Source organism: Opisthorchis viverrini (genome assembly GCF_000715545.1).
Source record: "Opisthorchis viverrini unplaced genomic scaffold opera_v5_162, whole genome shotgun sequence".
Classification (NCBI taxonomy): Eukaryota; Metazoa; Platyhelminthes; class Trematoda; order Opisthorchiida; family Opisthorchiidae; genus Opisthorchis; species Opisthorchis viverrini.
The window spans coordinates 554727-569176 of record NW_008751818.1 but is presented as its reverse complement, the minus strand read 5'-3'; the positions used below and the strand labels follow the sequence as shown (position 1 = coordinate 569176).

General features: G+C 44.8%; 1 protein-coding gene across 1 annotated transcript in view; it reads left to right on the top strand.

Annotated features, from left to right (window-relative positions):
* Positions 1–3428: 3428 nt before the first annotated feature.
* Positions 3429–14450, top strand: part of T265_07200 (hypothetical protein) — a gene marked incomplete at both ends in the record, with an annotated part of 24418 nt that continues 13396 nt past the window's right edge. Inside the window, 3 exons of the mRNA XM_009172656.1 lie at positions 3429–3673; positions 9986–10443; positions 11281–12194. Of these exons, the coding sequence (XP_009170920.1) occupies positions 3429–3673; positions 9986–10443; positions 11281–12194 (1617 nt within the window). The remainder of the gene's footprint in view (positions 3674–9985; positions 10444–11280; positions 12195–14450) is intronic.

The window sequence follows — 14450 nt, the reverse complement described above, 5'->3', positions numbered from 1 at the left end:
CTGTAGCAACTTCCCGGTTTATTATTTGGTAACCTTTCTATATTAGCAACAGTGCTGAGGCACAACATCTGTGATTTCCCTTTCTCGGTCGAATTCAGCCGCTCATTAGTGAGTCACGCTGGACGATAGGTCACGCTCTTTTCATATCACTGGCGTTTATTCATAAGTATCTTTAGGTAGTACTGTGTAACGGCAAGGGAACGGATAGATTCACACAGGACCGTTTTTTTTCCAGAAACTGTCAACTTGTCTCATTCAAGGATACATAGAAGTAGTTTCAACTTTATCTACAATCCATAGAGTACTTGAAATGTACTAAGCAACAACGGTATAACTCATATCGTTTCATCTCATGCAACGAAATTTGCAAACCAATCCCCGTACACAAACTACAAAGACGAGAACCGATCTTCAATTTATGTTGGTCGCTTGTTTATTCAGCTTCCCTTGGTGTCCTCAGATTTCGCAATGCCGTTCTGCTCTCTGCATAGTCCCTCTTCCGCTTCCTCTCTCTGGACGAACTGACAGCTTTGTCTGTCCAGGGATAAACAAATGCTCTCATTGGCTAGCCCTGTCTGTGCCGTTTTGCGTAACCTCGCACAACCTTAAAGGCGATGATTCACTGACAGCCTAAAAGGAAATTTCATGTGGCGACATCGTTCACAGTGGGAAAAACTTTATGCTTTTCGTGTGCAGATGGATTCATCTCCGACTTCGCGTACACAAGCGTAAAAATATTTCTCTCCAATTTGGTGAGCCAGTTCGTGAAGTTCGATACGCGAACATCATTCGCGAATATCGTAAAAAATCGGTTTTGATTCCTCCCACTGGAAATTTTGATCTGAGTGTACTGGTAGCTCGAGGTAGCTCAGTCATCAATAAACAAACTTAATGTCGGAAGTTCATTGGTTCGAACCCATCCGCGGTATCTCGACTGCTCTAGTTTTGGCTTGGGCAACCTGGTAGCATCTCATCCTCGTGTTTTTTCCGGATGGCTTCTATGGCTTGAAGATCTTTTTTTAGGGTTGTTTATTCTACTGTGAAGGGGTGTGACTGTATCATATCACTGGTTTAACGCACACTGTCCTGAGAGTCATATTGGCTCTGTACTATTATCACTAATGACAACAGCTTATTCTGTTACTCACCCGTCTCGGGGTTTGTACCGGACTTGTCGCTGAAACGCTGATGACTGCATGCGCCATGCAACGGCTAATACAGTTGCCTGTTGACTCCACAATGAGAACCGCATGGTAGAAGCACGAAATTGTTCCAGACAATCGCCAGAGTAGGAGTCGAATATTGTATGTGCTCCATCTTATTGATGAGGCGCGTAATGTCCTACTTGGCCGTTGGTAGAACTGAGCCATTTCAGTACTACGTGGAAAGCAGGTAGTCCGAAAATTCACGACTAAGGCTCTGAAGTTCAAGTCCACTCAGCAAAGCTTGGCTGTAGCGAGATGAGCCAATGTAAGGACAACCGTCTTCTAATCCGGTCCAAATCCCTTCATTTTTCACAGCCACTTTCAGGAGACCCTGAGACTCTATCTTCCAGTTCACTAATAATAATATATTAGACTGGTACGGTATGATTGATGCTAACACTGACCGATCGGTCGCTTAAAATGCGACAACAGGGGAACTCCATTTCGGTCGTGGCCAGGAACAGACTCATGTTTTTTTACCCTGAAGTATCCACGCTGAATCGCGCTAGTAGGTTCCCTGCCACCGATTGCGAGGTTATAGATGTGTCAACAATGAGTTAGAAATATGGAGAATAATGCGGTCCATTTCGAGAGTTTGGTAGACAATTCCTTTTTGTGCCCTGGTTTGTGATCCTCTCTATCGCTGGTTACCTTTGATTTACTCACCAGCTTCTTGTGGTACTTATGTGCGACCTTACTCGGTAACTAGTAAGAACTTGACTTTCCACTTGACCTAGTATTTCGATGGATAAAGCCAATACTAACATGATTTTCGAGTTAAATTTCTGTCCGTGATCAGGCACAATGTAATCAAGTTTAAATTTTTGGCATGCTGCACCTCAGAATATTTTTGAATACATGTTTTGCGGTTTAATTTTAGTGATCATGAATTTGCGAATCGGTCATGCTACAATAAACGCAAGGCGAGACTGTGACAAAGCTCTATCGCATCGCCAGAATATCAGCAGAAAACTTCAACTTTGGTTGAAACAAAATGCTAAAAGGATGAGGCGAATAATATCTGGACGGTGCGCAGTTTAGGCGAAGCTCAAAGAAAAAAGCGTAACCTTATTTAAAACTTCTCCACTGAACACAACTACGGATGAGTTGTTCTCTTTAGCCAAACTGTTACGTGCACTGGGTAATTGACCTTTTATGGCAATCGACACTGTCTATCGCAATAGCTTAGTTTTCATGAACAATGAACCAACAGTTTGAATGAAGCACTGTCATTGGCTTTCATTTTCCATTGTTGTTTGATTAGCTCAGCTTTGAGTCTTTTGGCTGTGACACCTTTTCGGTGCATAACTGTTATGCAATTCAAACTCGGTTGGAGGGCTGAGATACTGGTAATCTGCGCGATCCAGACAAAATTAATTGATAAATTAAGGGTCGTCAGAACCTCGTACTCTATCTGCTGAGCTGTTTCAGGTTCTCTCGCCTCTATATGACTTGGAGTCTCTGCGACAGTAGTCGCTTGCAAACACTTTCAAAAGACGTTTAAAGAGCTTTATTTTAAACATTCGAATCCAATCGATCATTTCGTTCACACGTCACATTGGCAACCCGCCGCCATTTGTCGCGAAAAAGACCAACCTAGTAGATGAAAACTCCCCCTCTTCTCAGCTTCATCTGCAATCTTTTTGCCGAGAAAAAATCTGTTTTCATGATTGTTTCACTCTGTGCTCATCAAAATTTTACTACCATCGTAATAAGTCGAGCCGTCTAGCTTGGCCACTTCTCCATTATGACAACCTTTTACCGGGCTCCTCAAACTCTTTTGATGATCACTGAATGTTGTGTCCTCATCGCTCTGGCAAGGACAGCTAAATGGAGTTCATCCCTACATTACTTGGCAAGTTTTGTGTTCTCTAAACTTAAAAGTTGGACGTCATTAATACGTGGTATCACTTGAAAATCATGAGCAAATGCAGGGCTGTACACCGTTGTGCAGAGCCCACCACTCTGGGTAGCTCATTCGATCAATTCTGTTGGCGATTTTTAGGGGGAAAGTCTTCTTGTAGTGTGCACACAATCCGGATCGTTGCCTATTGAAGCCCAGAGTCCTTACCTTGAAACTTTTCATTCAGGAGCAGCTACTTATGATCTATGTTTTGGCATTCCCTCTCGCCCTCACTGGCTTACTTACTGTTCGACTGACTGCTACTGCTGTTGAAAATAACCAGCTTCTAGCGCAGTCTTTTTTTTATGTTTTATTCCAGAATGCGAAACTCAGAGGGAACCGAGTGGACTTTAGACAAATGTCATAGAATGCTGTTCAAGTTTGCTAGTGACGGAAGTGTGGAACACATCGATACACTAAAACAAATTCTGCTCAGTGAACAAAAACAAGGCGCGAAACGTTTGTCTTGTCACACTTCAGCTTCGAACTTTGGTGCACTTCGTGATGAAAAGCAACGTACTCTTTTGCACGTCGCAGCAAAAAAAGGACGAAGTGAAACGATCAGGTAGGTTTTCACCACAAAGTTGTTTCATGCATACCACAATATTGCAAACTGTATAGTACGTGATTTTGCGAACTTTCGACGAAAGATCTCGTACTATCGTTTGATCGTCCTCGATGCACCTGCTCTCGGGTAGCTGAAAGCAAGGCTGATTTCGAATTTGTCCCATCAACCTCCATTGGGTTGCGCGTCAAATATACTTATTAGCAAAGTAGTATGTAAACCGGGCGACTTGTGTCTTGCTAATCCGAGCGATCAGTTATCCTCTACCCATTAATCTGGGCTGATCAAATCCAACTTTAGAAATTCTCAGAACAGCGAAAGCACATTCAACATTCAGGGTAGGCTGTTGTGACGCACCATTGGCATACCAGTTGGTAGTGTCATCAGTAGCGTGTAACCATCCATCCCCATACTCTTGAGACACACAGTTAGATAGTCCGTTGTTGTCTGTATGGAAGGACACTACATACGGCGAGGCACTGGCAGTGCATTAACCTCGGGTCAGATTGATGTTGTTTGGGTCTATCTGTGTCTTTGTGACCCACAGCAGTTTATCGTTGAGTATGATCCTGTTTCGGGAAGTGCCCAGGGGAGATACAGTTTCTTCCGCAGAGAGACACCACTTTGCTTTATACGAATGTTTCATTGGATTACACTATAGATTTGTTCTTTGGTAACCCCGCAGCCTGAGTTTCATCCGATGATATACAGCTTTGACAAAATCCAGTTGAGTTCAGTGTGTTCGTTCTTTCATAATTGAGCCAAAGGTCGATTGAATTTGTTGTGACGTCTGACCGTCGATCTTCCTTGTTGCCGAGGTACTGAGGGGATGTCGTGTGTCTCATGTTAGTACACGAGTGCCTCTGTGTTCTACGCTTCGTCGTCGCATTTGGTTTAGCTGTGCATTGTGAGCTGTTATCTTTCTTGATGCTGGTGCGTGAGTGATTTTGTGCTTCCGAGTATAGTCTAATCATTGCCACCTAGCGCGGATGACGCCACTAACATTGTCATCAACTGACTAACATTGCTATCAAATCCGATGAGTACGCTATTCATTGCTCGCTGACGATGGTGTCGACGTCGATCCCTTATGAAAAAACTCTCCCTCCGGTTAGCACATCCCTACTGTTTTAAATAGTTAACGTCTCGAGTCATGACGGCTCTCCTTCACAGCCGAGCCTCTTTCGAGTTGTATGACGACCATGCACCAGAAGGAAAACCGCTGCTCTGAACAACCTTTTCAATTCGTTTACTGCAAATACGGGCCGCACCCAACTGGATTACTTTACAGACCCCACTACAGTACTGCATGCTATCTTCATGTTTGCAAAGGGTCGAAGGTGTCAGTGGCCAGTCGATCATCAGTCGAGCGTCACTAATATTTGTGAGTCCCTCTTACCCATCCAGAGTATGCCATCTGGCTGCGAAAACTCAATATTTGGAACCTTCGATTTTCTATATGTGGATGATAAACCGGTGAGTTCCGACTTCGTCGAAAATTCTCGAGCTCATTTGGCGACGGGTTACAGCCGCTGCATATTTGAACTCAGCACATGAAGAGTCTGAAGCGAACCACTACTATTTCCTGCCAGAATGCTTTATTATATCCCCTAAGACGTATCGATAAAACTCCAGAGATAATTCGACACTATTTTCAACGTCTCGGTAGGGATCTGGGCTGGTTCCATATGAATCCAAGACATCCGGCCAACAGAACCACACTGAATCAGTTTTTGATTCCCAATGGAACAATTCGGGTTTTCTATCAAGCTACCTCAACGAAAATACCGGAGTGTCCTGATATGAGAAGCTCTGATTGGTACAGCCTGTCGATGCCGGATAACTCAAGAGTGGCTTCGTCACAGTATCGACCCTTCGCGCTCTTGTGGCTAAAGATCCTATTTGGGGTGGTCAGTAGTAGATGTACGCCGGATGTGTTATCGTGGTGAGCTGTCGCTTAACCGACTGAAAAAAATCCATCCCCTGGGACAAGAACTATCGTCCTATCTAGATGTGAGCCCAGTCTTTTACAGTTGCTAGTTTACAACATTTCCATTCACTTCATCTAACCAAACGGATGGCAGTATTTTTGGGTCCATGTGTTTCTAAGGATACATGGAGAAAGGTGCGATGATAATGATGATTTAATGCCGGATAACAAGTCCAGTATCATCTTCCAAACCCCTACCGCGTTTACGTTTTTAACGTAACTATCATATGCCGCGTAACCGGCATCATCGCACTGTGCACTAGTTTCAAAGTCACTTATTGATTCTATTATTACTATCGTAGAGGTCGAATTAAATCGACTAATACGGTGGAAATATGCAAACCGTATCCTTGCACATCAGTGTAAATCTCTTGTTCTGTGTTTGTGATTCCTCATCTATTCATTTGATTTCTGATTCGACCTTCGTCAGTACCGTTCAATCTAACTGTATGAAAGAAATGAAAATAGGTTTAAACGTATAATCTAACTCGTGGCACTGTTGTTCATTTTGGTCTACTGACCGCCACCGGGGGTTGACAGTATTTTAGTCAGTTTGCACGTGGAGTATGGGAATCCTCATTTTAGCCCGGCAGATATACCATCGTTGGCTGGTGCTACAGTTTATACCTGAGTCATTCGGTGTTAGTGCTCTCTGAAGTCATTGCACCGATGCAATAAACACATGCAGTCATATAGATACAAATATCATTTGTACGAACGCGTCGGGATTTAAGATGCGGGAAAAATTGGACTGGTCAGCGACAGGCTACGTGGAGTGTGCACCAATTTGGTCTATTTCAAAGTTTCATACGGACAAAGATCACTGTGTCCCGTCTTCGAGTTGGGTAACTGTTTATTCAAGTTCTTTATACAACAATTGCCTGTTGATTATCGTAATAGCTCACGGACCATCTTGTGTATGACGAATTCAACCGCTGCATTTCGGACTGCCGGGTCCTGACTGCCGACACTGTGTCTTATCTGGATACCATCTGTATTGACTCATTCTGGAACTCAAGGCTAACTATCTTATCGTTGTCATCAGCGTTGACAAGAACACACCAGTACTACATACCAGTGGTTAGCCCACATACACCCATGAGGAAAGGAAGCCTTAGTGAAGAGTGGAAAGAAAAGGGAAGCATAGGAACCTAGTGTGAAGAAGCCCCGCGTCCCTGAGGATAAGGTGCCTACACCCTTGAACAGCATTAGAATACGCACAGCTGAGCCTCATGTAGGAGTGAGGTGCCATCAGCGGGATCAAACTGGCGCCCTTTGCGCGCAACGACAGACGAATTTTATCTAGACAGTCTGGCTGGGAAATGACAGCATTCGCACCACTGGGATCGGGTGTGCACTACGCTCTGCATGTTTTCCAATCACCTGCCAGCAGGGTCACGTGGAGCCCAACCAAGGGGCGCGAAGTTATCGCAGCCGCTTTCATTTTCTGTCACCATATCATAGCTTGTGTCCCGCGAGCCTTTCTCCAAGAATCGCTCCGAGCATAAAGCAACGCTTTTTCGGTAAACGGTACTTGAGCGTTCGTGGCATACGCCCCAACGACCTCAACCCGGTGAATCAATCTGCTGCTCTAACAATTCGGATTCACTATCAGCTACCCACTTACGCACCACTTCGCTGCGAACTCACTGCCCTGACGACTGATTTAGTCGGGAACAGGTGTCTTAATTTCGCATGAATGGAGGATCAGTTTTGGGACAGTTTACTGATGTGCAGACCTGCTGAGTTACCTGTTTGTTGATCAACTGACAATTCGTGGCACGAACTTTACATCCAGCTCACCATTAGAAATCGTTTTGTCGGGTTTTCTGCGGTATGTACTGATCCTCCTTGCCGACTTGTTCGTCATAATTGGAATTCCGTTTTCAACTTTCTCACCTTACTCTACGAAAAAGACTCACGGGATATTGAGATGCGCGTAGAACTGAGTTGCATTTGCGAACTAGTTTTGAGTCAATTTTGGGTTTTGCGTCTTGGTTGACGTCTTCGCTCAGGACGCGTTTCGACCTTGTCGTATCTGCTAATGTGTGCTCTCGAAATACTATCCGTGATATGATCCTAGTTAATAATGGACATAAGCAACCTTTGTCTTGGTCATCTTGCCTCCAGTTTATATTCTGTCCTTTTTTGAACGGCCATCCCTATGGTTTTATCCGTCAGAGTAACAATGAAGAAGTGTAAAGCGGTATGATCAGGCCTTCGAATAAATTATTATGCATTTCGTCCGAGAATTCAAGATCAATGCCCCGGTCGGCTCGGGTCCTCGTCCTTTCCGACAGGACACAGAACGTGTCAACATCGATCGCACTTATTACCGTCCACAGTTTTACTTCCTGAGTAGTATGGTGCTGGGCATATGCATCAGCATGAAGTTGGTGGTATTCGTATCGGTCACTTGTGAATGTGATAACGAAGCCTGTCTGCTTCCCCGAACCTATTACTATGGAAAACGACTAAAAGAATTGTGCAAAAACAATAGCCTGTCACACCGGTGAGCTGTTCCTGACTAGACTTGACTTGACCGACAACAACCTAGGTTACGAGCATATCTATTCCCCGGAGCATGTCTCAAGGTACGGACTAGTGGCAATGAAGCTGTAGCATGCGATGAGACAGTGCATGCTAACTCGATGTTCATCAAGCCCCAGACATAGGTTACTGTCTTATTCACTTCGTTTGAACATGTCTTTGAGATAAATTTGGGACAGTAAAGTGGCTCTTTCGTACTCCAGGAGCTGCCTAGTATTATTTCGAATCCTCACACGGTATTAGTAAGCCTTAGTTCCGGGTTTGTAAAAGTACTGAGTAGTCGGGGCACAGTCCGCACAATGATACCGTCATTGTTCACTTACAAAAGCTATCTTAACTAATCAGGTACGTTGCAGAAGGCCCGCCATGTGGCTCTTATTGACTGTCCTCCCACGAGAAGACATCCCTGGCGAGGGACAATCTTAACGGAAGTCAGTTTGGCGATAGGTGGTTTACGAGGTCCCCTTTTTTGGAATAGCAGGATGTTGCCTGTTTCCGTTGTGAAACCTGGCGGTAGACTATTCGCCTGATTTCACTACTTTACTGCATGAGTCTTTAGTGTATTTGCCAAGTAAGGTCCGGAATGAATCCATACTGGCGTACTTTGTAAAGATGCTTTCTTCTGACACCATCTTTTTCTCACGAGTTCTATATTTGATCATCCCAAGTGGTCACGTTGAGTTTAATCACAGGTCTTATGCTTGCAGTCCACCTAAATTCCACCTTTAGTTGAACGATTTTTCTCCCTGGTTGTATAGCGATAAAACACTGGTGTTGATTACCGGAATACTTTTGATTGACTTTGCAATAACATTAACCAGTGAGCAGTGGTGGCTCACGGAGCTTCCACATTTTTCTTGTATCTAAACATTACAAGCCTTCGTATCGTCTGTTTGAAACCCTGAATCGTGATATCTTTTCCTGTAAGCTAAACCGTCAATGATATCACTAATCAGAACAGTGCACATAAGTAAATACAAGTACACACAACGCAAGCTGAGGGCGTTCCACGGTCGGGATACTTATTTTGTTAGCTGCAGGTCAATCTTCGTTAGTATGAGATTTTTTCCAGATCGTTAATCTCACCTGAAGACAAAAGATAATGGTAGTTTGTTGAAATGTTTTGACTCACATCACCTTTGGTCGTAAAGACATTTCGACGTAATTTTTCCCGATGTTCGAAACCTTTTTCGAAGTCTTATTTAGCAGTTTTGAAACACCCGTTTTCTGTTATGTTGTTTCTCCGTATACCATGTGCAAACATTGCGCTGCACAAAATGTCATACGCGTCCCTAAATCGTCGTACGCTTCGTAGTCGTGAGAAGTGTGTATACTTGATACTACTTCTGGTGATACGGGTAGGCAAGGCTGAAAACGCTTAAAATCCACCAACAGATGTGATGTGCGGACTTTGAAGATTCGATTCACGTTCCTTGAACCTTCATCAAGAGTGCTGTACTTTTTTGTCCTTTCTGGATACACTTGGGAACGTGGTTCATCAGTTTCCTACGCTGAGTTACCGCAGCATACCATTGAAGGTTGGCTCACACAGCATTCAAGAGCGGTGAACGACCCTGTACCTCACATGATGTTTGTCACTACGAGTGACACCATAAACTTCCATCGTCTCCAGATCACCTGTTGAAATGGTAGGAAAGTTAACCCGAGAGTTCAACTTTTACAGCTTAGTTGGACGATGTTTTTCTGACTGCCTGCATGGCAATATTTTCGAACGAGGGATTGTGTGTGCGGTTTATGTGAACAAGGACCAGCGCAGACGACATCGTTCTAACGTTCGAAGAGGAGGAGAAGACGCAAGTATTCTTGGATGAACTGGCCAAGGTCATCCTGTCCTTTGGTATGCACTTTGCACCTACAAAGTGTAAGGTCATGCTTGTGGACGTGCAGTCACTGAACCCGCCCTTTACAATCCAGGGAGAGGTACTGGAAGTTGTGGAGCGCTTTACGTATCTTGGAAGCTGTATTAGTCCTGATTGTAGTGTGACAGATGAGGTGAATGCACGAATCTGCAAGGCTCGGGCCGCGTCTGCTAATTTGAGATATCTATGGCGTCAGAATGGTTTATCCCTGAATCTGAAGGGACGTGTGTATCAAGCTACAGTACGGGCTGTTTTGTTGTATGGCTGTGAGACTTGGCCTATTCGAGCAGCGGACCTGAGACGTCTTCAGGTGTTCGACAATCGTTGTCTCAGAACCATAGCTCGTGTGGGTTGGTGTCGGCGAATCCGTAACGAGGCAGTTAGAAAGCGGGTTTTTGGTTGTGTAGCGGGTACTTTCATTGAAGAATGCGTCCAGCACCAGAAGCTGCGTTGGTTGGGACATGTGTTACGTATGCCGAACCATCGTTTGCCGAAGAGAGTGCTGTTTTCCATGCCCAATTCAGGGTGACGTAAACAGAGAGGTGGCCAACCCTTGACTTGGCAGAGGAGCATGAAGGAGATCACGAAACGCTTGGGTGCTGTCGGTGCTACTCGCCTTCCAGGATGGGGACCGCGTGATCCCCACTGTGCCTGATTGGAGACACTAAAAGATATGGCTGCTAACCGATGTCAGTGGCATTCTTGTTGTCAGTTTCTATCCAGATTGCCTGAGGGAATGTGTGGAGGTGTAGGCACCTCGGAATGATTGTGGTAAGCTAGCACTAAGTCCCTCCCCTGTCCACATTTACTCTTTTCTTTACAATAAGGCTTTCAAATACATCATAGTTTTACGGCATCGGTGTTGAACACTGATTTCATGCTGTCGATGATGATGATGATTTCGTCATTTTATGGGGTGACTTTGAGGTGCTTTGGGGAAGTATGTGCACCATTTCCGTCTCTGATATTTCCTCGTTCTTATCGGGAGATCAACAATGCGAATATTACGTCTATAATGAATAGGAGTAAAGCCGAAGTTGGGAGAAATTTGCGGTCCGTGATAAACCACTTGGGGCAAGGCAACTGGTATTGATCGTACCCGAAAAGTGCAATCCAACCACGACTTTATGGCCTTCCAAAGATCCATAAACCAGCTGTCCCGGTGAGACCGATAGTAGACGGAATAGGTTCCCCACCGCATGAACTGGCCAGATTCTTGGCCGGTATTTTAAAACCCCTAACCGGGAAATCTAGTACTTACATTAAAAATTCATATGACTTCGCCAACAAAGTAGCGGGTGTCACTGTTGAACCGGATGACATCCTTGTAAGTTTCGATGTGAATTCGTTATATACAAATGTGCCAAAAGGGGACTCTTTAGAAATAGCCAAGCGACTGCTGTTAGCGGACACCACCCTTTCGGAACGGACACAGCTTACGGTAGATGAGATAGTGGAAGGCATAAAAGCATGTCTGAATCTCACCCACTTCGTATTTGACTCAGTGGTTTATACTCAAGAGCAAGGTCTAACAATGGGATCTCCAATATTCCCGGTTTTGGCAAATATATTTATGGAAGAATTTGAACAGAGAGCTTTAGCCGGATTCCCACACCCACCAAAGATATTCTGGCGGTATGTAGATGACACTTTCGTCGTCATGAAACGGGACAAGGTTAATGAGTTTTACAATTATCTGAATGAACTGAGTCCACAGATCAAATTTAGTATGGAGATAGAGTCAACATCGGGTAAACTGGCCTTCTTAGACTGCATGACACATAAGGTTGGGGGGAGACTAAAGACCACAGTGTATGAAAAGCCAACCGACACTGGGGCAGTTTTGAACTACTCGTCTGCCCATCCGAAGTCGGTATTCGCCAGTATTGCGTCATCAATGTTTAGGCGTGTAAGGGCCCTGTGCACAGAAGAAGCCGATCGAACAGCGGCCCAAATTGAGGTAAAAAACAAACTTCGGGGTAGTGGATATCCAGCTAGCTTGATTAGGCGTCAATTGCGAAGGGTGTTGATACCGGTAGAGAAACCCAACAGGGAATGGATCGGGACAGCTGTTATTCCATATAAACCAGGGACATCGGAGGTAATTCGAAGAATTCTAAACCCGGTTAATATAAGAGTAGCTTTCCAGAGGGGGAACACTCTGCGCTCTGCACTGGTGCAATTAAAGGATCGTCTCCCGGCAAACAGAACCAGGGACTGTGTCTACAAGATCAAGTGTAATGACTGCACCAAGGTCTATATAGGATAGACGTCCAGGGAACTATACATCAGAGTCGGAGAGTATGGCAGAAAAATAAAAAGGTCGCCGGGAAACGCAGATGAATATCAAGCATTACTGAAAGACTCGGCGATTGCAGAACACGCACTGGACACGGGGCACAAAATGGACTTAGAAAATGTTGAGGTTTTGAGGCGAGGACTACGGTCTACGTCACACAGACTGACCACCGAGGCGGTAGCAATCGCCAGGCATCCCAGTGTTAACAGAATAGGTGTGGAACTGGCAAGCGTGTGGAGGACGGTTCTGGATCAGTCGAGCTGACACGTGTTGGTGTGCGGTCATCATCTGGATTCCACTTGACCTCAAGTCTTCGAAGTAAACTGTCGGAGCATTAATTTACCCCCCCCCCCCAATCCACCAAAGCAAGATTTTGACAACTTCACTAACCGATAAGAGCCATTAATTGACACTCAACACTGATCTAGTGTAATAATCTGAAGAGGACTGACTTACTGATTGGTTCCCCGTCTGCCTTATAACCTGGCCAATTTTGTGACCTGCTCACTTGACCTGATGAAGGTTCTGTGTCAAATGCGAAACGTTGCCCAAATAAAAACTACCGATTGTTTACCGAGCTCTTCTGAAACGATGACTTCTCAATCGGTTCCAAACTTTTTCCAATTTCCTCGTTCTGTTTCGCAGGTTGCTAGGCGTTACTTGTGACACTTCCATCCAAATCGGTTTCTTATGTTTGCATGTCGTGTCGTTTTTCGCCCACTCACGCTAGTGGAGCATTAGAAGAGATCGCCTTGCTGCGAAATCTCCCCGTCTCCTAGTCCCACAGGTACAATGAGGTCGTATTTTTCAACTTTCTTTCTGTGCTCTTCTGTGGTCTGCATCTTTTTGGCATTGAGCAGGCAGGTTTATCAAGGCCAGTATTATGCCATGTATACAATATAACATCATGGCAGTTGTCTGCATTTTTTCGCTCCACATGCCGAGTCTTCTAACCAACCGTTTGTCACTCTTTTTTTGTCATTACTCTGAACATCAGGTATCTGGTGGACTCCGGAGTTCCTGTCGATGCATTAGATCATCACGGAAACACCGCTGCCCTATTGTTTTTAAAAGCTTGTGTTAAGGCTGCACGACGTCAACGACAAAGAAAGAAACGATCCAAAAGAAGCACGTCAGATTCTGGATACAATTACATGCAGTGTAAGTACTCAACCCCTTTGGATGCTCTTAGACAATAGGGTTTGCTTGTCGTCCACTTCTCCATTTGGGTAAACAAACAGCTACTTAGCATTATCCCTTGGGCAGGTATCAATGAACAAACCGGCTGTCTCAGCGGAATTTCGATAAGGTAGGATACTAGTGAGACACAGGTAACTTAGAGTAGCTAGCTCCTGCAAAAAGACGAGCAGTCACGTTGCTGTCAAGTGTTGTAGCTGCTTCCATAAAGCGCCATCGAGGTGTAGCATAAGCTTGAGCATAGATTCGAGCGTGGCTTCTCAGTCTTAATGGATACAGATGTCCGTGGTTGCTATGGGTGTCGCACTTGGCAACCACCGAGCCCAAGATATGTAAGATAAGTTTGTACGTCAATGTAGCCGACTTCCATGATTACTTGGCGCCTACGCGAGATTTGAGTCATCAACAGTTTATAATGCAGACAAGGATGCCTGTGCCTATTGTGCAGCTACAGTGCGGCGAGCAGATGCACCGCGGAGTGAAGAGCCGCCCATTTTTCCTTTCAACATTTGCGTAACTCCATGAAACTTATCGTTTCAGATGGGTTTGGTAAACAGTCGGTGGATTTATTGAACTCCATGAACTTATCGTTTCAGATGGGTTTGGTAAACAGTCGGTGGATTTATTGCTGGGCAACGTTTCGCTTTTGACACAAAAGCTTCCTTAGGCCAAGTGAGTAAGTAAGTAGGTTGATTGGGTTTTAAGGCAATCAGGGAACCAATCCGTGAGATTCCTTATGACTAGTGACGTGATCAGTGCTGGGTGTTCAGTCTGATGTCCCTGTTTGTTGATCAGTGCGATGACTAAGCTTTACGATAGATCGGTTAGGGGGGGGGGTTCGTGTTTTTGATGAACCCGGTT